Source organism: Anolis carolinensis, unplaced genomic scaffold (assembly GCF_035594765.1).
Source record: "Anolis carolinensis isolate JA03-04 unplaced genomic scaffold, rAnoCar3.1.pri scaffold_68, whole genome shotgun sequence".
Lineage (NCBI taxonomy): Eukaryota > Metazoa > Chordata > Lepidosauria > Squamata > Dactyloidae > Anolis > Anolis carolinensis.
In genome coordinates, this window is record NW_026943877.1 from 1 (window position 1) to 21,567 (window position 21,567).

A 21,567-nucleotide genomic window follows, 5' to 3' on the forward strand; every position below is an offset into this window, starting at 1 on the left:
TTAAACATCAAATTAAGTTATGATTTTACAAATTAAGCACCAAAACATCATGTTAGACAACAAATTTGTCAGAAAAAGTAGTTCAGTACACAGTAATGCTATATAGTAATTACTGTATTTATGAATTTAGCACCAAAATATCACGATATATTGAAAGCATTGACTACAAAAATGCGTTGGATAATCCAGAACGTTGGATAAGCCAGTGTTGGATAAGTGAGACTCTACTGTAAATACTACATAGCATTACTGCGCATGGAACTACTTTTTCTGTCAAATTTGTTGTATAATATGATGTTTTGGTGCTTAATTTGTATAACGATTACCTAATTTGATGTTTAATTGGCTTTTCCTGAATCCCTTCTTATTATCCAACATATTCACTTATCCTGCCGGCCTGTTTACGTTGGATAAGTGAGACTCTACTGTATATTTCTAATCTTATATTATCTGCTGAGAACTGGATTATATGAGGCCCCTTCTTCACAGCTGGATAAAATGCACACTGAAGTGGATTATATGGTAGTGTGGAGTCAAGATAATCCAGTGCAAAGCAGATAACATAAGATTATAAATGGGTTATATAGCTGTGTGGAAGGGCCTTGAGTCTACACTGCCATATAATCCAGTGCAAATTAGATAATCTGTGGAAGAGGCCTAAGTGAGGCCTAAATCTCCCTCTAATTAGGACTTTATTTTTCTTTTCTTTTTGTTGTATCAACCTAGAGGCGTGGATGATGGGTTGTGTTGTCAAATTTTGAGGTTGGGGGGCCTGTACTTTTGTTGTTTTGTGAATTGCCATGATGCCATCACTCTTTTATATATATAGATAATAATAGAGAAAAATGTACCATATATTCTCGAGTATAAGCTGACCCAAATATAAGCCAACCAGGACTCTCACCCAAGTATAAGCCGAGGGGGGCTTTTTTAGTCTTAAAAAAGGGCTGAAAAACTAGGCTTATACTCGAGTATATACAGTATTCCCTGCTTTCCCCTTCCTACCTGTTGCCCAGGTGAGCCAGGTTTGCTCACCTGACTCACCTGAAAGGCTTTGGATGCATTTTCCCAGCAGCATTTTTTTGACCTGAGCAAGATTTTAATGGACAACTTCCTAGGTAGGCTTGCCTCTTTGTATTATTCTCCATCCTTTAGAATAGCTCCTTTTATTGCAAATTTTATATAGATATACATATATAGATATTTGAGATAGAAAGTCCCTTTCCCTTCTTATTCCCCCTCCTTTGGTTGTGTTGGGGTCCACTTTGCACATGCTCGGAGGTCTCTTGCCCTTCTTATTCACCTTCCTTTGGTTGCTTGGGGGTCCACTTTGCACATGCTCAGAGGCCCCTTGCCCTTCTTGTTCCCCTGGGTGGATGGGTTGGTGGGCTGGCTGGCTTTATGGTTGCTTTGGGGCCACTTTGCACATGCTCAGGGAGCCCTTGCCCTTCTTCTTCCCCTAGTTGGGTGAGCGGGTGAGCCTTTGGTTGCTTTGGGCCCACTTTGCACATGCTCAGAGGTCTCTTGCCCTTCTTATTCACCTTCCTTTGGTTGCTTGGGGGTCCACTTTGCACATGCTCAGAGGCCCCTTGCCCTTCTTGTTCTCCTGGGTGGGTGGGTTGGTGGGCTGGCTGGCTTTATGGTTGCTTTGGGGCCACTTTGCACATGCTCAGAGGCCAGCTGCCCTTCTTATTCCCCTGTGTGGGCTTTATGCTTGCTTTGGGGGGCACTTTGCATATGCTCTGAAGTCCCTTTCCCTTCTTATTCCCCCTCCTTTGGTTGTGTTGGGGTCCACTTTGCACATGCTCAGAGGCCCCTTGCCCTTCTTATTCCCCCTCTTTGGGTTGCTTTGGGGTCCACTCTGCACATGCCCAGAGTCCCCTTGCGCTCCTTGTTTCCCTGGGTGGGTGGGTGGGCTTTATGGTTGTGTTGGGGTCCACTCTGCACATGCCCAGAGTCCCCTTGCCCTCCTTGTCCCATGGGTGGGTGGGTGGGCTTGTGAAGGCGGGCTCCTCCTCCTCCTTTTCTTTGGCTCCGGAGCAGCCTCTTCCTCCCTCCCTCCCTGCCTCCCTTCCTCCGGGGCTCTTCTCTTCGTGGCGCTGGCCTGCCGGGGCCCCTCCCTGGGCGGCTGCGGCTGCTGCTTGGCGGGGCCTGGCGCCTCCTCCTCCTGGCTGCTCTCCTGGCTGCGGGGGCGGAGGGATGCCCGCCCGGCCCGGCCCGGCCCTCCTCCTCCTCCTCCGTCCTCCTCCTCCGCCTCCTCCCTGACGGGTCTGGCTGTTCCTCCTGCGGCAGGTGCGGGCTCCGAGGATGGCGCAGGGCCCGCCATGTCCCTCCGGGCGGCCCCGACAGAGGACGGCGGAGCCTCGGCGCCGGCGGGACCCCCGGAGCTGTCCCTGGAAGAGGTGCTGAAGGCCTACGAGCAGCCGCTCAACGAGGAGCAGGCCTGGGCCGTGGCCTTCCAGGTCTGCCGCGGGATCCAGGGCGCCGGGAAGGACGGGCCCGCCCGGGGGCCCCAGGGGCGCCTCGCCGGACCCGCCGACCTCCTCCTCCGCCGGGACGGAGCCGTCGCCGCCAAAGGAGAGAGCGGCCTGGCCGGTGAGTCTCGCCTGCCTATTACCGGGAGGAAGGGAGCCGCCCCGCCAGGGCCGGCCGGAGATAATTTAAAATATTAAGCGGGGGTGGAGAAAAGCGCCCCCGCCGCGCAGGGGGTGGGGAAAAGTGCCCCCCCCCCCCGCAGGGGCGGGGGAAGCCTGACGGTGCCCCCCGGGGACCTGCGCCCGAGGCGGCCGCCTCACGTGGCCTCTATGGTGGGGCCGGCCCTGCGCCCCGCCAGTCCCACCCCAAAGGAGGGTTGGGGTCTCTCTTTTGAAAGGGCTGCGTCCCCTTTAAGAGCCACCCCAAGACCCTATGACAGATCAAAGGACTTTCCAAACAAGAGACTTCTTTAGAAGGAGTATTGGGAATTCCAGACAGGAAACAATCGGGACCAGCTAACACCTCCCAACAAAGGGTACCCCCCCAGGTAGGAAACATCCAGTCCTTGAAGCTGCAAGGCCATTCAGGGTGGGAGGAAGAATTCTTATCTGTTTTAGCCTTGCAGACTATTCCAGACAAGAAACAATCAGGGCCAGCTAACACCTCCCGACAAAGGGTTCCCCTTCTCCTGCCAAGAAAACGGGAATTCCAGACAGACAATCAGGGCCAGCTAACACCTCCCCCAAACAAAGGATACCCCCGCCAAGAAAACAGGGGAGTTCCAATCAGACAATCAGGGCCAGCGAACACCTTCCGACAAAGGGTACCCCACAGGCAAGAAAATGGGAATTCCAAACAGGAGACAATCGGGGCTAGCTAACACCTCCCGACAAAGGGTACCCCCCACCAAGAAAACAGGGGAATTCCAGACAGAAAATCAGGGCCAGCTAACACCTCCCAACAAAAGGTACCATTCAGGCAAGAAAATAGGAGAATTCCAGACAGACAATCAGGGCCAGCTAACACCTCCCAATAAAGGGTAACCCCCACCAAGAAAACAGGGGAATTCCAGACAGACAATCAGGGCCAGCTAACACCTCCCAACAAAGGATGCTTGCCCATAGGTAGGTAGCAGGCGGTCCTTGAAGCTGCAAGGCCATTCAGGGTGGGAGGAAGAACTCTTGTCTGTTTGAGACATGTGTGAATATTACGATTGATCACCTTGATTAGCACCAAATAGCCTTGCAGGCTATTCCAGGCAAGAAACAATCAGGGACAGCTAATCACCTCCCAACAAAGGCAGGAATCAGCCAGGCCTTCAAGCTGCAAGGCCATTCAGGGTGCGAGAAATAACTCTTGTCTGTTTGAGGCACGTGTGAATATTGCAATTGATCACCTTGATTAGCACCAAATAGCCTTGCAGACTATTCCAGACAGGAAACAATCAGGACCAGCTAATCACCTCCCAACAAAGGATTCCCCCAGGCAGGAAGTAGCCAAGCATTGAAACTGCAAGGCTATTCAATGATAATCAATGTGCTCAATTATAATATTCACACTTGCCTCCAACGGGCAAGAGTTCTTTCTTGCACCCTGGACATCATTCCCCAGATATATAAACCCCACTTGCCTAGTTTCCAACAGACTTCACAACCTCTGAGAGTGCCTGCCACAGATGTGGGCGAAACGTCAGGAGCGAATGCTTCTGGGACATGGCCAGACAGCCTGGAAAACTCACAGCAACCTAATTGTTGTTGTTGTTGTTTATTTATTTATACCCTGCTTTTCTCCCTAACAAGGATACTCAAAGCAGGCTTACATCAAAGCCTGTACAGTTTGAAATTTACAGATATACAAACATTAAAAAGGGATTCATTTTATCCTTGGAGAGACCTCTTCTTATTTGGGGAAGAGGAGCAAAACATTGCCTTTAACTTTGGAGGAACTGCATCTCAATCCTTTAGTAAGCTCCCAAAAATCAAAGCAGCACCAGCAATTTTCCCTGTCTCCTTGCCAATTGCAAACTGGACTGTGTTGTTGTTGTTGTTAATATTATTATTATTATTATTGCTCTGCCCATTCCCATTGCAATTGGTCTCAATATTGGCATGCTTGCTCTCTGTTATTGCCAAGACATAAAAGCAGGATATTAATTAATAATAAAAGAAAGAAAGAAAGAAAGAACCATTATTATTATTATTATTATTATTAGTAGTAGTAGTAGTACCGGTAACAGTATTTATATCCTGGCTAACATTTAAAAAACATAAAGTTTTGGATCAATTTGCATCTCAATCAAGACATAAAAGCAGGATATTAATTAATAATAAAAAAAAGAAAGAACCATTATTATTATTATTATTAGTAGTAGTAGTAGTAGTACCGGTAACAGTATTTATATCCTGGCTAACATTTAAAAAACGTAATGTTTTGGATCAATTTGCATCTCAATCAAGACATAAAAGCAGGATATTAATTAATAATAAAAAAAAGAAAGAACCATTATTATTATTATTAGTAGTAGTAGTACCGGTAACAGTATTTATATCCTGGCTAACATTTAAAAAACATAATGTTTTGGATCAATTTGCATCTCAATCAAGACATAAAAGCAGGATATTAATTAATAATAAAAGAAAGAAAGAAAGAACCATTATTATTATTATTATTAGTAGTAGTAGTAGTAGTAATAGTACCGGTAACAGTATTTATATCCTGGCTAACATTTAAAAAATGTTTTGGATCAATTTGCATCTCAATCAAGACATAAAAGCAGGATATTAATTAATAATAATATAATAGTAATAATAATAATAAACCCGTGCCAAAAGATCTCAGCCGACATTTGGAAACAATAGACATTGACAAAATCACGATCTGCCAACTGCAAAAGGCCACCCTCCTGGGATCTGCGCGGATCATCCGAAAATACATCACACAGTCAACATGGCCAGACAGACAACTCAGAGCAACCCAGTTTGTGCGTTTTAGCTGGCCATGGTTGTGAGGATGCCTGCCATAGATGTGGGTGAAACATCAGGAGAGAATGCTTCTGGATCATAGTATGTTATAACATAGTATGACAAATGAGACATATATGCTGGATTATATTATTATTATTATTATTATTATTATTATTATTATTATTATTATGATGATGACACAGGAGACAAGATAGATAGTTTTGTTGTGCCAGCTGTCAGCTCTAGTTTGTAGTGCAGTTTTCTTGTACTGATTCTTTGTCTGCTGTGTTCTGAGGAGTTTCTGATTTTTGACTTCAATCAAAGCAGGTTCTTCACTTTGCTTGGCATATTCTGCCAGGGCATGTTCTTCTTCTTTGACTGCTTGTTTGACTTGTAAGAGTAAGAGTCCTCTGCCCCCGATCTTCTATAATAATAATAATAATAATAATAATAATAATAATAATAATAATAATAATAATAATATCCTGCTTTTATCTCTCGATTGAGATGCTGTGGAGTGCTGAGAGTTGTAGTTTGGAGAGGCAGCAGCACCTCTTGGCATACAAAACCATTTCAAGCGACAACTCCTAGCATTACAGAGCTTTGTGCTACGACATGGCATTTTAAGTGGCGTGCAATTGCCCTCTGCCCCACTGATCCGGGTGGGTCTTCGGGGCAGATTATTGCAGGAGGACAGAGGCCAAAGTATCTTGCAAGGACAGAGTAATTACATTTAATGACGTGGTGCAATTCAAGGGCTCATGTGCCGCCCTGGAAAGACCAGAAAGGTGGTGCCAGGATTCCATTGCATTGAGCTATGGCAGCCAAAGTGATGCCAAAGTGCATTAAACCTTCAATGTAGACACACCCACGATTCTGAACCCCTCAATGTGGGCTAGCACCTTGGATAGTTCCAGGGCAACTGCTCCCATAATCCCATGGCCATTAAAGTGGTGCCAGACTGCATTCATAGTACAATTTATTATTATTATTATTATTATTATTATTATTATTATTATTATTATTATTATATTTTATTATGACACTGCAAACAAGATAGATATGCTGGATTTCGTATTTCGTATCACAAAACCACAAGTCGAACACTTCCCAAGTGTCTAGGACTGTGTGATGTATTTTCGGATGATGCGTGCAGATCCCAGCAGGGTGGCCTTTTGCAGTTGGCAGATCGTGATTTTGTCAATGTCCATTGTTTCCAAATGCCGGCTGAGATCTTTTGGCACGGCACCCAGTGTGCCGATCACCACCGGGACCACCTGCACTGGTTTCTGCCAGAGTCTTTGAAGTTCAGTCTTGAGATCCTGATAGCGGCTGAGTTTTTCCTGTTGTTTTTCGTCAATGCGACTGTCACCTGGGATTGCGACATCAATGATCCAAACCTTTTTCTTTTCCACAACTGTGATGTCTGGTGTGTTGTGTTCCAGAACTTTGTCAGTCTGAATTCGGAAGTCCCACAGTATCTTTGTGTGCTCATTTTATTATTATTATTATTTAAATTTTTAATATTATTTTATTTATTGTTATCATTATTAATTTTATTATAGGGTCTTTGCATCTTATTTTGAGATGTTTACCTTGTGCATAAGGCGAACCCATCTAAATAAGAAATGCATAGAAGGACAAAAGCCAATTGAGTCTTTTCCCAACCCAATGCTGGTTCTCTGTCCATGTTCCAAGACTGTTGCACCCAAACATTTGCAAGAGGAAGGTTTTTCCCGGTAGCGGTTGCAATTGATAATATTTGCTCAGAAGCACCGCAAGAAGGTGTTTTAGGACAACACAAAAAAACCAGTTTGCCCAGTTCTTTAATGGTTATTATCACCTGGGGCTCCTTCCTTGACTTCCATCCAGCCCTGCAAATGCAAGGTGACCCTCCTGGTGCATTTCGGGGATGTTTCCAGCCCTGCAAGGCGGCACTCGGGCCGGACCAAAAGCCTTGCGTCACTCCCACCGTCCCTGAAGGGAAACTAATGGGAACAGAGGCAGGAGAGAGCAAAGTATATTCGCTGCAGAACAGCATTGCTTTTGGGGTTGTTGTATGTGTCAACAACACATTGAGCATTGCTTTTCTTTCATCCATACTGTTTGCAGCTCCCTGCTTGATGCCTCCTGTGTCCACTGGCAGCAAAACATGCAAGACCAGAAATAGTTCTTGCATGGATATTGTTGGTTTTATTATTGCTATCTCCCTCTCTCTGTATGTATGTATGTGTGTATATAATAATAATAATAATAATAATAATAATAATAATAATAATAATAATAATAATAACAACAACAACAATGGGACCCTGAAGAAGGAGACAGAAGGCCTGATCCTTGCAGCCCAGGAGCAAGACATCAGAACAAATGCAATGAAGGCCAAGATCGAAAAATCAGCTAATGACCCAAAATGCAGACTGTGCAAGGAAACCGACGAAACCATGGATCATATCCTCAGCTGCTGTAAGAAAATCGCACAGACAGACTACAAACAGAGGCACAACTATGTGGCCCAAAGGATTCATTGGAACTTATGCCTCAAGTACCACCTCCCAGCAGCAAAGAACTGGTGGGATCACAAACCTGCAAAAATATTGGAAAATGAGGACGCAAAGATACTGTGGGACTTCCGAATCCAGACTGACAAAGTTCTGGAACACAACACACCAGACATCACAGTTGTGGAAAAGAAAAAGGTTTGGATAATTGATGTTGCCATCCCAGGTGACAGTCGCATTGACGAAAAACAAAAGGAAAAACTCAGCCGCTATCAGGACCTCAAGATTGAACTTCAAAGACTCTGGCAGAAACCAGTGCAGGTGGTCCCAGTGGTGATGGGCACACTGGGTGCCGTGCCAAAAGATCTCAGCCGGCATTTGGAAACAATAGACATTGACAAAATCACGATCTGCCAGCTGCAAAAGGCCACCCGACTGGGATCTGCACGCATCATCCGAAAATACATCACACAGTCCTAGACGCTTGGGAAGTGTTCGACTTGTGATTTTGTGATACGAAATTCAGCATATCTATCTTGTTTGCTGTGTCATAAAATAAAATAATAATAATAATAATAATAATAATAATAATAATTATTATTATTATTATTATTATTATCCCGCCACCATCTCCCCGAAGGGACTCAGGGCAGCTAACGTGGGGCCAAGCCCAAAACAGAAACAAAATGTGACAAGTTAAAACCAATATAAATAACTAAAAACAGTGTCAACACAACAAATAAAATCAACAATTAAAACACAAGAATCTCTCCAATCTCCCTAGATTTACATTTGCAAGAGTTCTTTAACAGCTTGGCTGCAGAGAGACATTCTTATTGGAATGTCTTACATGCCCTGCCTCATGCACGGAGGAGGAGTTGTTTAAAGCTACGGACAATGCGGTTGCTGTTGCCCGCTTTTGGTCTAAAACTATTTAGTTGCTTGTGATTTCCTTTATGTCATCATTTTAAAATGTATTTACCATGCAGTGCTTTTGACACGAAATAAATAAATTGTAAAGAAAGAAATGCTATGAGAGCATTTTCTCTCTATGTCAATATATATACCATAATGGGTTGTTGTGAGTTTTCCGGTCTGTATGGCCATGTTCCAGAAGCATTCTCTCCTGACGTTTCGCCCACATCTATGGCAGGCACCCTCAGAAGTTGTGAGGTTGTGAGGGAGGAAGGAGAAAAAGCTGTTCGGCAGTGGAACTCTCTGCCCCAGAGTCTGGTGAGGCTCCTTCTTTGGCGGCTTTTAAGCAGAGGCTGGATGACCATCTGTCGGGGGTGCTTTGAATGTGATGTTCCTGCTTCTGGGCAGAATGAGGTTGGACTGGATGGTCCATGAGGTCTCTTCCAACTCTAGGATTCTATGATTCTATATAATACACATCACAACCTCTGAGGATGGTTGCCATAGATGTGGGCAAAACGTCAGGAGACAACGCTTCAGGAACATGACAAGACAGCCTCGAAAACTCACAACAACCCTGTGATTCTGGCCATGAAAGCCTTCGACAACACTTTGTTATTGTTGTTATTATTTCTATAGTTCTTACTGTGCCACCTTTTCCTCACTCTGGGATTCAAGGCATCTTGCGACAGTTAGAACAAACATCGGTAAACATTTATACAGTACTAACATTTTAACATATCAATTGAAGTAGAAATACAACTGAAGCCAGTGGAAAGCAGAAACACTTGGAGAAGCAACAGTTCTGTCAATACTGCGGATTTTATTAATATCCAGAAGCCAGAAAGATTGCAAATGTGCATTAAGTTGATCCCGTCTCCACCTCTGTTCCTTTCACTTGGCCAAATGCCCTGGAGACCTATTTCCTGCCTTTGACCCCGTCCAACTAAAAGGGAAAAGGTCACCCAACCCCTAGCAACAAATGTGAGAGGCAGGTGGCCTTTCCTCCCTTTGGGGAACGTCTCGAGGCCAAAGCAGATGGACGGCCAGATGGAAGCGGATGGAGTTAAGTGCCTGGACGGACCAGATGGACAGCAGTGGGTGGCCGCTTTGGAGGAGGAGAGAAGCATGCAGGACAAGGACAAAGGAAGGAGGCATCTATACGGCACACTTAATCCAGTTTTGACACCACTTGGACTGCCATGGCTCCAAAAGAGGAGGCCAGTGTAAATGTTGTAATTAATCACCTTTGTTTAGCATTGAATGGCCTTCCCAGCCTCACATCCTGGCCTGGGGGAATCCTTTGTTCAGAGTCGTTAGCTGCCCCTGATTGATCCATGTCTGGAGTTCTTCTGTTTTTAGTGTTTTTATTTACTGTTCTGATTTAGGAGTTTTTAAATACTGGTAGCCAGATTTTGTTCATTTTCATGGTTTCACACAGACCTCCAAAAGACAAGAGTTCTTTCCCCCATCCAGGAAATTCCACAAATATATAAACCTTCCTTGCTTAGTTTCTCCATACCTCACACCTCTGGCGATGCATGCCACAGATGTGGGTGAAACGTCAGGAGAGGATGCTTCTGGAACATGGCCATATAGTCTGCAAAACTCACAGCAACCCAACAATAACAAAGGTTGCACGTGCCTTTTTCGGCGTCCAAAATCCTCCTACGATAAACCTTTGCTTTCTGGTGGTTCAAGGCACACAAATGTTGTTTCATGCACAATATTATTAAAAATATTGTGTCTGAAACAACCTTCAGATGCAGAGGAAGGATACATAAATGTCATAGTTAGATTTGGGTCCCATCTCCGAGATATCTCGTGACCTAGATGCAAATGTTTCCTACAAAGGGAAATTATGAAAATCCAAAACACTTCTGGTTCCAGGAATTTTGAACAAAGGAGATTTAAACTTGGAGTAATAGTAACAACAACAACAACAACAACACATCCGGTTCCAAGAAAGAGGAATATTAATTGTGTATTTTTTTTCCTTTTGCAGAACTCCCATTGACTTTAACGCCTTCTGCAGAAGCCCAGGTGAGTTCAAGATTATTATTATTATTATTATTATTATTATTATTATTATTATTATTATTCCTTATATCCCATTTTTATCTCTTAATTGAGACTAAGTCACTCAGGCTATTATTATTATTATTATTATTATTATTATTATTATTATTATTATTATTTATTAGCGACATTTATATCCCGCCCTTCTCACCCCGAAGGGGACTCAGGGTGGCTTACAAGTTATATGTACATACAATATATACTATTAGTACAGCATAAAATAAACATGATATATTACTATATTGTACTATACCTCTGTATTGCAATATTATTAGTAATATTACATGTAATATAAATATACAATTATAATAGTGTATTGTTATTATATTGTATTACATTATAATATTATCAATATTATATGTACAGTAGAGTCTCGCTTATCCAACATAAACGGGCCGGCAGAATGTTGGATAAGCGAATATGGTGGATAATAAGGAGGGATAATGGAAAAGCCTATTAAACATCAAATTAGGTGATTTTACAAATTAAGCGCCAAAACATCATGTTATACAACAAATTTTACAGAAAAAATAGTTCAATACACAGTAATGCTATTTAGTACAGTATACACAGTAATGCTATGTAGTAATTACTGTATTTATTAATTTAGTACCAAAATATCACGATGTATTGAAAACACTGACTACAAAAATGCGTTGGATAATCCAGAACGTTGGATAAGCGAGTGTTGGATAAGTGAGAGACTACTGTATATACAATGTATATATATAAAAATGTAATGTGCGTTTTATTATGGAGTAAACAACAAAACCACTGAACCAAATCACACCAAATTTGGCCGCAAAAGACATAGTCATCCAAAATATGTCTTTCCAACAAAAAACCCTATAAAAACAAAGTCCAAATTAGAAGAAGAGGAAGAACTGTGTATTCCCCTTGCTGCCAGTTAGAAGGCTAAGCTCCGCCCACTTGGTCTCCTAGCAACCCACTCAGCCATTTAATGGCACCCAGGGCCTCTTCACTCAGGCCTCTTCCACTTCCTATAAAATACAGATTATTTTATTTATACTGGATTACAGTAGAGTCTCACTTATCCAACATTCATTTATCCAACGTTCTGGATTATCCAACGCATTTTTGTAGTCAATGTTTTCAATACATTCTGATATTTCGGTGCTAAATTCGTTAATATAGTAATTACTACATAGCATTACTGCTTATTGAACTACTTTTTCTGCCAAATTTGTTGTATAACATGATGTTTTGGTACTTAAATTGTAAAATCATAACCTAATTTGATGTTTAATAGGCTTTTTCTTAATCTCTCCTTATTATCCAAGATATTCGCTTATCCAAGCTTCTGCCGGCCCGTTTAGCTTGGATAAGTGAGACTCTACTGTATTATCAATATTATACGTATATACAATGTCATAGACAGAACGCCACCAAATAGAGTAAAACTCAGTTTATTGAGGTTACAGAACTAAAATTGCCCGTTAAGAAACAAATAACAAGGCAAACACTTGACTTCAGTGTAAAAAGTAACAAAAACAGTTCCGTTTGAACTAAAACGGTTAAAGGTAATAAACCGGATTAAACAGGAGTTTAATCCGGATTAAATCAAAAGTGCTTACTTCAGCCTGACGAACAAAGCAAACAAAAGAGGATAAACAGCGGTCAGAATGAAAACAATAAACTGGCAGCAGATTCTTCTCTGCTACACAAAAACTACAGATGAGTAAATCAGGCTGTTTACTCCTCCGTGCAACGAGCAACATCCGGGTCCAGGCACATCAATCAGGGTAACGGCAGTCAGCGGGGTCCCAATCCAGTCCAAGGTCGAAAGCCAGGTGCAGACGTCTAGAATTCCACAAGTCTCAACGATAGCCACAGAAGGAGTAGTCTGGGGTCGAGGTCAGTCAGTCAGCGTCAATCCAGAGTAGGCAATTAATGTCCGTCAAAAAGACGACGGAGGTCCAAGCTATTAAGATTAAACACAAGTTGCACAGAAAAACCCCACACAGTACCTCCCGCCGTCTATGCCCAGTGTCCTTGGTAACTTACGTATCCAGCAACGAATCACACCCGTCTTCAGGAAATTCCCCAACAAGAGCCCAAGCGTTCGTCCAGATTACCTTGCCCAACGCAATTAGACCTTGATCCTAAACCCCATTTTATCACAGTTCAAACTCATCATGGCTGTCAGCTGCCCTCCCAATTCCAGGTGCCCCATCATCATCATCCTCATCAGAGCTAAAACACCTTTGACTACGCCCCACAGCATCCCCAGCTGTGGATCCCGTTCCATCCCTCCAGCCCGTCCATGGGTCTGATCCTGCAACCCGCCAGTCGCCTCCCATGCTTTGATTGCCGGTGACACCCAAATCCTCCCTCACACGAGTCCACTCCATGTCATCCTCCTCTGAGCTAACCACCTCTTCCTCCATTCCCTCGGTAAAACCCTCAAATGAGTCCTCATCTGTTGGTTCTGCAAATAGATCCCGGAGCCGTTTCCTTTCACGCTCCTCAAAAGAGTCTGACTCTCGAGGAGTCTTACGACCCCGTCTCCTAGTATCAGAGCCCGAAGGCTCAACCATAACATACAATGTATTATATCTATATATATAAAATGTAATGTGTGTTTTATTATGGAGTAAACAACAAAACCACTGAACCAAATCACACCAAATTTGGCCGCGAAAGACATAGTCATCCAAAATATGTCTTTCAAACAAAAATAATCTAGAAAAACAAAGTCCAAATTAGAAGAAGAGGAAGAACTGTGTATTCCCCTTGCTGCCAGTTAGAAGGCTAAGCTCCACCCACTTTGTCTCCTAGCAACCCACTCAGCCATTTAATGGCGCCCAGGGCCTCTTCACTCAGGCCTCTTCCACACTGCCTATAAAATACAGATTATCTTATTTGAACTGGATTATATGGCAGTGTAGGCTCAAGGCCCTAACGCACACCTATATAACCCACAATGCCAAGGCAAGTATCTGCTTTGAACTGGTTTATCTTGAGTCCACACTGCCATGTAATCCAGTTCAGGTCAAGCGGAGTCAAACTGCATTCATTCCACAGTGCAGATACACCCATGAAAATGAAAATGTATTAACAACCATGCACAGTAGGCTTGGGTCACAGTTGTGACGGTGGGCTTCATATGGATCTACACTGGGCAAGGTGGAGGCCAGTTCGGCTTGATCCGAGATGACCACGATCACGTTCTCTAACGGTCAGTCCCTTCTCCTTGCAGATGGTGCAGTCGCTGGGCTTTGCAATCTACCGGGCCTTGGACTGGGGCCTGGACGAGAACGAGGAGCGGGAGCTCAGCCCCGACCTGGAGCGCCTCATTGACCTGATGGTCAACAGCGACTCGGAGGACAGCAGCTGCGGCACGGCGGACGAAGGCTATGGCGGCCAAGATGAGGAGGACGAGGAGGAGGAAGAGGCGGCGGCGGCGGCCAGGGGGGCCCTGCGCGCCGTGCGCACCTTCCGCCAGGTCATGCGGCTCTGCACATCGAGGCTCAGCCAGCCCCAGGAGGCCCAGGCGCACTACCAGGCGGTCTGCCGGGCCCTGTTCCTGGAGACGGTGGAGCTGAAGGCCGCCTTGGCCAAGATCCAGGAGACCAAGGAGGTGAGTGACCGATGCACCTGGGATGGAGAGAGTGGACGCTGGGGTGCTTTGGCCATTGGGTGAGTCTAGGCTGCATCTGTAGAACTCTTGTTTCGATTCCATGCTCTCAACAGACAAGTAAGCTTCTTTAAAATAACATGTTTATTTTGCTCACAACGTCATGTATTTAAATATACAGGTACCTTTCTTGTCAGGTTAAACTTCAAAACGTTTCAGTTTGTAACTTTAACTTATAATCTTTATCAGAGCGCTGTACAGCTCTTTTTTTATAACAGTCTACTTCCAAGAAAACTCAAGCCTCAACTGTCTTCTAACTCCTAAAACTGGCTTATGTACTGTTAGGAGTTAGAAGACAGTTGAGGCTTGAGTCTGTTAGACTACAGAAGCCAGTGTTAGGGAGTTAGAAGACAGTTGAGGCTTGAGTCTAAGAGAACAGAAGCTAGTGTTAGGAGTTAGAAAACAGTTGAAGCTTGAGTCTGTTAAGAGAACAGAAGCCACTTTTAGGAGTTATAAGACAGTTGAGGCTTGAGTCTATTAGAGTACAGAAGCCAATGTTAGGAGTTAGAAGACAGTTGAGGCTTGAGTCTGTTAAGAGAACAGAAGCTAATGTTAGGAGTTAGAAGACAGTTCAGGCTTGATTCTGTTAGAGTATAGAAGCCAGTGTTAGGAGTTAGAAGACAGTTGAGGCTTGAGTCTGTTAAGAGAACAGAAGCCAGTGTTAGGAGTTAGAAGACAGTTGAGTCTTGAGTCTGTTAGACTACAGAAGCCAGTGTTAGAGAGTTAGAAGATAGTTGAGGCTTGAGTCAATTAAGATTACAGAAGCCTGTGTTAGGATTTAGAAGACAGTTGAGGCTTGAGTCTGTTAGACTACAGAAGCCAGTGTTAGAGAGTTAGTTGAGGCTTGAGTCAGTTAAGATTACAGAAGCCAGTGTTAGGAGTTAGAAGACAGTTGAGGCTTGAGTCTGTTAGAGTACACAAGCCAGTGTTAGAGAGTTAGAAGATAGTTGAGGCTTGAGTCAGTTAAGATTACAGAAGCCAGTGTTAGGAGTTAGAAGACAGTTGAGGCTTAAGTCTGTTAGAGTACACAAGCCAGTGTTAGGAGTTAGAAGACAGTTGAGGCTTGAGTCTGTTTTTCCAAATTTCTATTTCAACCAATCTATGGATTTGGGAATCGATTTGCTTTTCATTCTGGTTGGCTTCTCTCCTTCGGTCCCATTATGAATTAAATTATGGTCAATTGTGTGTAGTGAATCTTTATCGTAGAGAAAGTTCTAGTTTCCAGGAAAGGGCAAAGCGTGCTTTCCTTATTCCAAAGGTCGTCCTCCTCACCTGCCAGGTGCAAACGGCACAATGGAGTGTCCGTTGGGAAATAATGTGCTTGTCTTATCTCAGGCTCCCTCTCGGTAAATATTTACCCAAGGGAAGGTCCCGATGTTCTCTTCCTTCTTCCTTCTGATGAGGCCTTTTCTCTGGTTTAATGCAGATCAAATGTGCTTGCAAGGAAAGAAAATGCAATACAGCCCCATTGTTCCCATAGGGAAGAAGGAGAACCATGCTGGCCTATGGAGGATGTCGGACTACAACTCCCAGCATCTCCCACCATAGCAAAGGCTGGCTCAGAAGCTGCTGGGAAGTGTAGTCCTTCCATATCCGAAATGCTTCCTATTCTTGTCTTAGGTTGCATCTACACTGTCAATAGAGTTATGCACTTGGAAGGGCCCCCAAAGGTCATCTAGTCCAACCTCATTCTGCATTGGCCTTTGGGGGTCCCTTCCATGTGTATAATCTGTATGATTTTCTAAGTTTTGGCCTCACTCGATCCTTATATACTGTATCCCTGTTTTTATCTATTTTATACTGTTGCTTTGTATATCGTGTCTTTTGTTTACCTTATTTTAATTGTATTGATTGGGGCCACCCCAAGTCCCTGTGTGGAGATAGTGGTGGGATATTAAAAATAAAGTTATTATTATTGACACAACGACGTTGTATGACACAGCGAACAAGATAGATATGCTGGGTTTCGTTTCACAAAATCACAAGTCGAACACTTCCCAAGTGTCTAGGACTGTGTGATGTATTTTCGGATGATGCATGCAGATCCCAGCAGGGTGGCCTTTTGCAGTTGGCAGATCGTAATTTTGTCAATGTCTATTGTTTCCAAATGCCGGCTGAGATCTTTTGGCACGGCACCCAGTGTGCCCATCACCACCGGGACCACCTGCACTGGTTTCTGCCAGAGTCTTTGAAGTTCAATCTTGAGGTCCTGATAGCGGCTGAGTTTTTCCTGTTGTTTTTCGTCAATGCGACTGTCACCTGGGATGGCAACATCAATGATCCAAACCTTGTTCTTTTCCACAACTGTGATGTCTGGTGTGTAATAATAATAATAATAATAATAATAATAATAATAATAATAATAATATATTATTATTATTATTATTATTATATTCTGATACTCCTTCCTTGAGAGGTCCACCAGTTATGGAGATTATGGAGATATGCCCATCCTGGAGGATTCTTGTTCCCAAAAGTAACTTTTCCCAGTTTTCCAGAAGAATTCTGGAGGTTAAATGTAGCATTAGTCAAAACAAATAGTCTCCCCAATGTCCTCTTCTCTGCAGATGTTGACGAAACTGAAGAATGAAGACGAGGAGCTGAGAGACCGGTCAGTTGCAGACCTGGACAACCTGAGGAACACCGACTGGGTATGGATTCGGGACACGGGGGTGTTTGGGGGTCCTATCTCAGTGAGGCTTTGACCTCCGGCCGCGTCTTGATGACCGCTGGGCCCTGTCTTCCAGGCCCGGCTCTGGGTCCAGCTCATGCGGGAGCTGCGCAACGGGGTCAAGCTCAAGAAGGTCCAGGAGAAGCAGTTCGACCCCTTGCCCACCGAGTACCAGCTGACCCCCTTCGAGATGCTGATGCAGGACATCCGGGCTCGGAACTACAAGCTCCGCAAGGTCATGGTGAGTCCGGGGTCAGGGCAGCGGTCAGTGCTGGCCTCCAGTCCCTATTGTGGATCGCATTGCTTTAATATAAGTTTAATATCTTCTATATATATAAAAGAGTGATGGAATCCTGGCGACCAACAAAACAACAAAACTAAAGGCCTCCCAACCTCGAAATTTGACAACACAACCCATCATCCACGCCTCTAGGTTGATACAACAAAAAGAAAAGAAAAATAAAGTCCTAATTAGAGGGAGAGGAATAATTGTTTTTCTCCAATTGCTGCCCACTTGGTCTCCTAGCAACCCACTCAGTCCAGGGGACAGACAGATTTAGACCTCACTTAGGCCTATAAAATTCAGATTATGTCAGGGGAAAACCTTTACCCTGTACCCTAATTACCACCAATTCCTCAATACTTTATTTCCCATACCACCATACTTTGCCACAGCAACGCGTGGCCGGGCACAGCTAGTAAGTTTAATATAAGTTTAAGGCCCCTGGTGGTGGCGCAGTGTGTTAAAGCACTGAGCTGCTGAACTTGCAGACCGAAAGGTCCCAGGTTCAAATTCCAGGAGTGGAATGAGCGTCCGCTGTTAGCCCCAGCTCCTGCCAACCTAGCAGTTCGAAAACATGCAAATGTAAGTAGATCAATAGGTACCGCTCCGGCGGGAAGGTAACGGTGCTCCATGCAGTCATGCCTGTGGCCACATGACCTTGGAGGTGTCTATGGACAACATCGGCTCTTCAGCTTAGAAATGGAGATGAGCACCAACCCCCAGAGTGTGAGTAGATCAATAAGTACCGCTCCGGCGGGAAGGTAAAGGCGCTCCATGCAGTCATGCCGGCCACATGACCTTGGAGGAGTCTACGGTCAACACCGGCTCTTTGGCTTAGAAATGGAGATGAGCACCAACCCCTAGAGTGTGAGTAGATCAATAGGTACCGCTCCGGCAGGAAGGTAACGGTTCTCCATGCAGTCATGCCAGAGGCCACATGACCTTGGAGGTGTCTATGGACAATGCTGGCTCTTTGGCTTAGAAATGGAGATGAGCACCAACCCCCAGAGTGTGAGTAGATCAATAGGTACCGCTCCAGCGGGAAGGTAAAGGCGCTCCATGCAGTCATGCCAGTGGCCACATGACCTTGAAGGTGTCTACGGACAACGCCGGCTCTTCGGCTTAGAAATGGAGATGAGCACCAACCCCCAGAGTCGGTCACGACTGGACTTAACGTCAGGGGAAAACCTTTACCTTTTAATACAAGTTTTGTTGTTCTATTTTCATATCAGCTTTTCACTTAGCTTTAAGGGAGCTCTCCAAGGTGCTGAACCTCTTTATGACTCTAGATTTTGAAAGATTATTTAATCCTAGAAAGGATTTATTGCCTTTTCTTTCTTTCCCCCTTACTTCTCAGGGTGCATCTACACCAAAAAATTAATGCAGTTCAACACCACTTTAAGAAGCAGTTACGATATTTATAATATTTTAACGTTTTGGTTTATTATTTGTGTTTTTCTGCCAGGTGGATGGGGACATCCCTCCGCGGGTGAAGAAAGATGCTCATGCGCTCATCCTTGACTTCATAAGATCCCGGCCACCCTTGAGACAGGTAGGCATCCCTTGGCTATGTTGTTGTTGTTGTTGTTGTTTGTTGTTGTTGTTGTTGTTGCTGCTGCTGCCAAGCAGTGAGACACAGTCAAAGCCCTCCCAACAGATGACCATCCAGCCTCTGCTTAAAAATCTCCAGAGAAGGGGACTATAATTATTACCGTTTTGATTCATCATCATCATCATCATCATCATCATCATCATCATCATCATTATTATTATTATTATTATTATTATTAATCATAGAATGCTAGACATGGGAGGGACCCCAAAGGCCATCCAGTCCAACCACCTTGTGCCAGGCAGGAAAACACAGTCAAAACCCTCCAGACAGATGGCCATCCAGCCTCTCATAGATTATAGACTTGGAAAGGGACCCCAAGGGCCATCCAGTCCAATGTTTTCTATACATCGTGATATTTTGGTGCTAAATTCGTAAATACAGTAATTACAACATAACATTACTGCGCATTGAACTACTTTTTCTATCAAATTTGTTGTATAACATGATGTTTGGGTGCTTAATTTGTAAAATCATAGCCTAATTTGATGTTTAATAGGCTTTTCCTTAATCCCTCCTTATTATCCAAGATATTCGCTTATCCAAGCTTCTGCTGGCCCGTTTAGCTTGGATAAGTGAGACTCTACTGTATTATTATTATTATTATTATTATTATTATTATTATTATTATTATTATTACCATTGTCACTATTATTATTAGAATCCTAGAGCTGGACGTCTAGGATTCTAATAATAATAGTGACGATGATAATAATAATAATAGAGCTGGACCTCTAAAGGCCATCCAGTCCAACCCAGTCCTGCTAGGCATCCAACTCCCTTCTGCCAGGCAGAAAGATATTATTATTATTATTATTATTATTATTATTATTATTATTATTATTATTATTATCCTAAAACTGGAAGGGACTTCTAAAGGTCATCCAATCCAACCCCCTTCTGCCTGGAAGGAAAACAACATCCACCATCCAATCCCTCTCGACAGATGACCATCCAGCCTCTTCTTTAAAACCTCCAGGAAATGAGACTTTATTGTTATTTTGATGATGATGATGATGATGATGATGACCCTGCTTGCCCTTCCTTCTTTGCAGGCTTCGGAGCGGCGGCTGCGGCCGATTCCTCAGAGGCAACGGACGCTGCATGAAAAGATTTTGGAGGAGATCAAGCAGGAGAGGAAGCTTCGTCCGGTTGAAGAGCGCTTCCAGAACCAGAAAGGTGGGTCCGTTAGGCCACAGGAAGGTCAGTTGGGGTTAGTGACCCAAAGGTGGGTAGCAGAGCATGTGCAAAGCATTGCCTTTCCTTTTCTCCGCCATCCAGGGTTCGGATCCGTGCCTTGCCTGGTGAAGGCCTGCTCCGGTGACGCCAAGTCCACCTCCTGCATCAACCTCTCCGCCTCGGACTCGGGGACCCCGGTCCAGCAGCGCCAAAGACCCCGGATCCTGCTGAAGGCCCCGACGCTGGCCGAGATGGAGGAGATGCTCACCTCCGAAGTAAGGGCAGGGATTGTGAAAGTGGTGTCAAACTGCATTCATTCTTCAGTGTACAAGGGCTATCCACAAAGTAGGTTACGTTTTGGATTTTAAAAAAGGACAAAGTATAGGAGAAATCATTTACCATATGCAGCTGAAAGACACATCCCAATACTACAATCTCATGCAATTCCCATTGAAATCTAGGCACGTCTCATATAGATAAATGAGTTTGAAAATTACTGCTCCAGTAAATTCCCCACTTTGTCCTCAGCCCTTCCCCCTTCTCCCTTCCTGCAGCTTCCAGCCATGCCCCCATTGTTGGAAACGTAGGAGAGAGGCGGCAAATTTACTGGGGCAGACCTTTTCAAACTCATTTATCTATATGACACGTGCCTAGATTTCAATGGGGATTACGTGAGATTGTAGTATTGGGATGTGTCTTTCCGCTGCATATGGTAAATGATTTCTCCTATACTTTGTCCTTTTTAAAATCCAAAACGTAACCTACTTTGTGGATAGCCCTCGTAGATGCACCCTCAAGTGTCTCCCTGTCTCTCCGCAGGAGGAGGACTCTCCCGGGTCGGAGGCTTTGCAAGGTCTGGGGCTGAAGCGCGACCGCTCTTTTTCGGAGCAGGACCTGGCCCAGTTCCAGAGCGAGAGCCAGAGCAATGCGCCGGACGCCGAGAACGACGGATACAGCGGGTCCGAACCCAGGCCCCGCTCAGGTACCCCCTCCGATGCATGGACCAGAATCCAGAACCCGGGCAAGTTCCCCCTCCGCCCCAATCCACCCCTCTTCTCTCTGTGCAAAATGACCGGAGCATCATTTATTTATTGCATGCATTTTCTCTCCATGTTGATTGCAAAGAGCAAAGCTGCATTTCTATGCTCACCTGAAAGCAACTTCCCCTAACTTTGGATATGCAGCATCACAGCAAAAATCAAGAAAGACACTTTTTGGAACGACTTGCCCC

At 44.3% G+C, this 21,567-nt stretch overlaps 1 protein-coding gene across 3 annotated transcripts in view; it reads left to right on the top strand.

Moving 5' to 3' along the window:
• The first annotated feature begins 660 nt into the window (after positions 1–660).
• The window catches only part of LOC100563696 (protein spire homolog 2), a 28,348-nt gene continuing 7,441 nt past the window's right edge, over positions 661–21,567 (top strand). The window contains exons 1-10 of one of the 3 annotated variants that reach the window (XM_062966991.1): positions 661–1,118; positions 2,293–2,595; positions 10,860–10,897; positions 14,154–14,534; positions 17,159–17,242; positions 17,339–17,503; positions 19,011–19,097; positions 20,213–20,336; positions 20,439–20,611; positions 21,156–21,357. In XM_062966991.1, the coding sequence (XP_062823061.1) occupies positions 1,103–1,118; positions 2,293–2,595; positions 10,860–10,897; positions 14,154–14,534; positions 17,159–17,242; positions 17,339–17,503; positions 19,011–19,097; positions 20,213–20,336; positions 20,439–20,611; positions 21,156–21,357 (1,573 nt within the window). In that variant the 5' untranslated portion in view covers positions 661–1,102. Of the gene's footprint in view, positions 1,119–1,151; positions 2,596–10,859; positions 10,898–14,153; positions 14,535–17,158; positions 17,243–17,338; positions 17,504–19,010; positions 19,098–20,212; positions 20,337–20,438; positions 20,612–21,155; positions 21,358–21,567 lie in introns of those variants that run through there. The other 2 variants (XM_062966989.1, XM_062966990.1) reach the window with 2 other exon arrangements.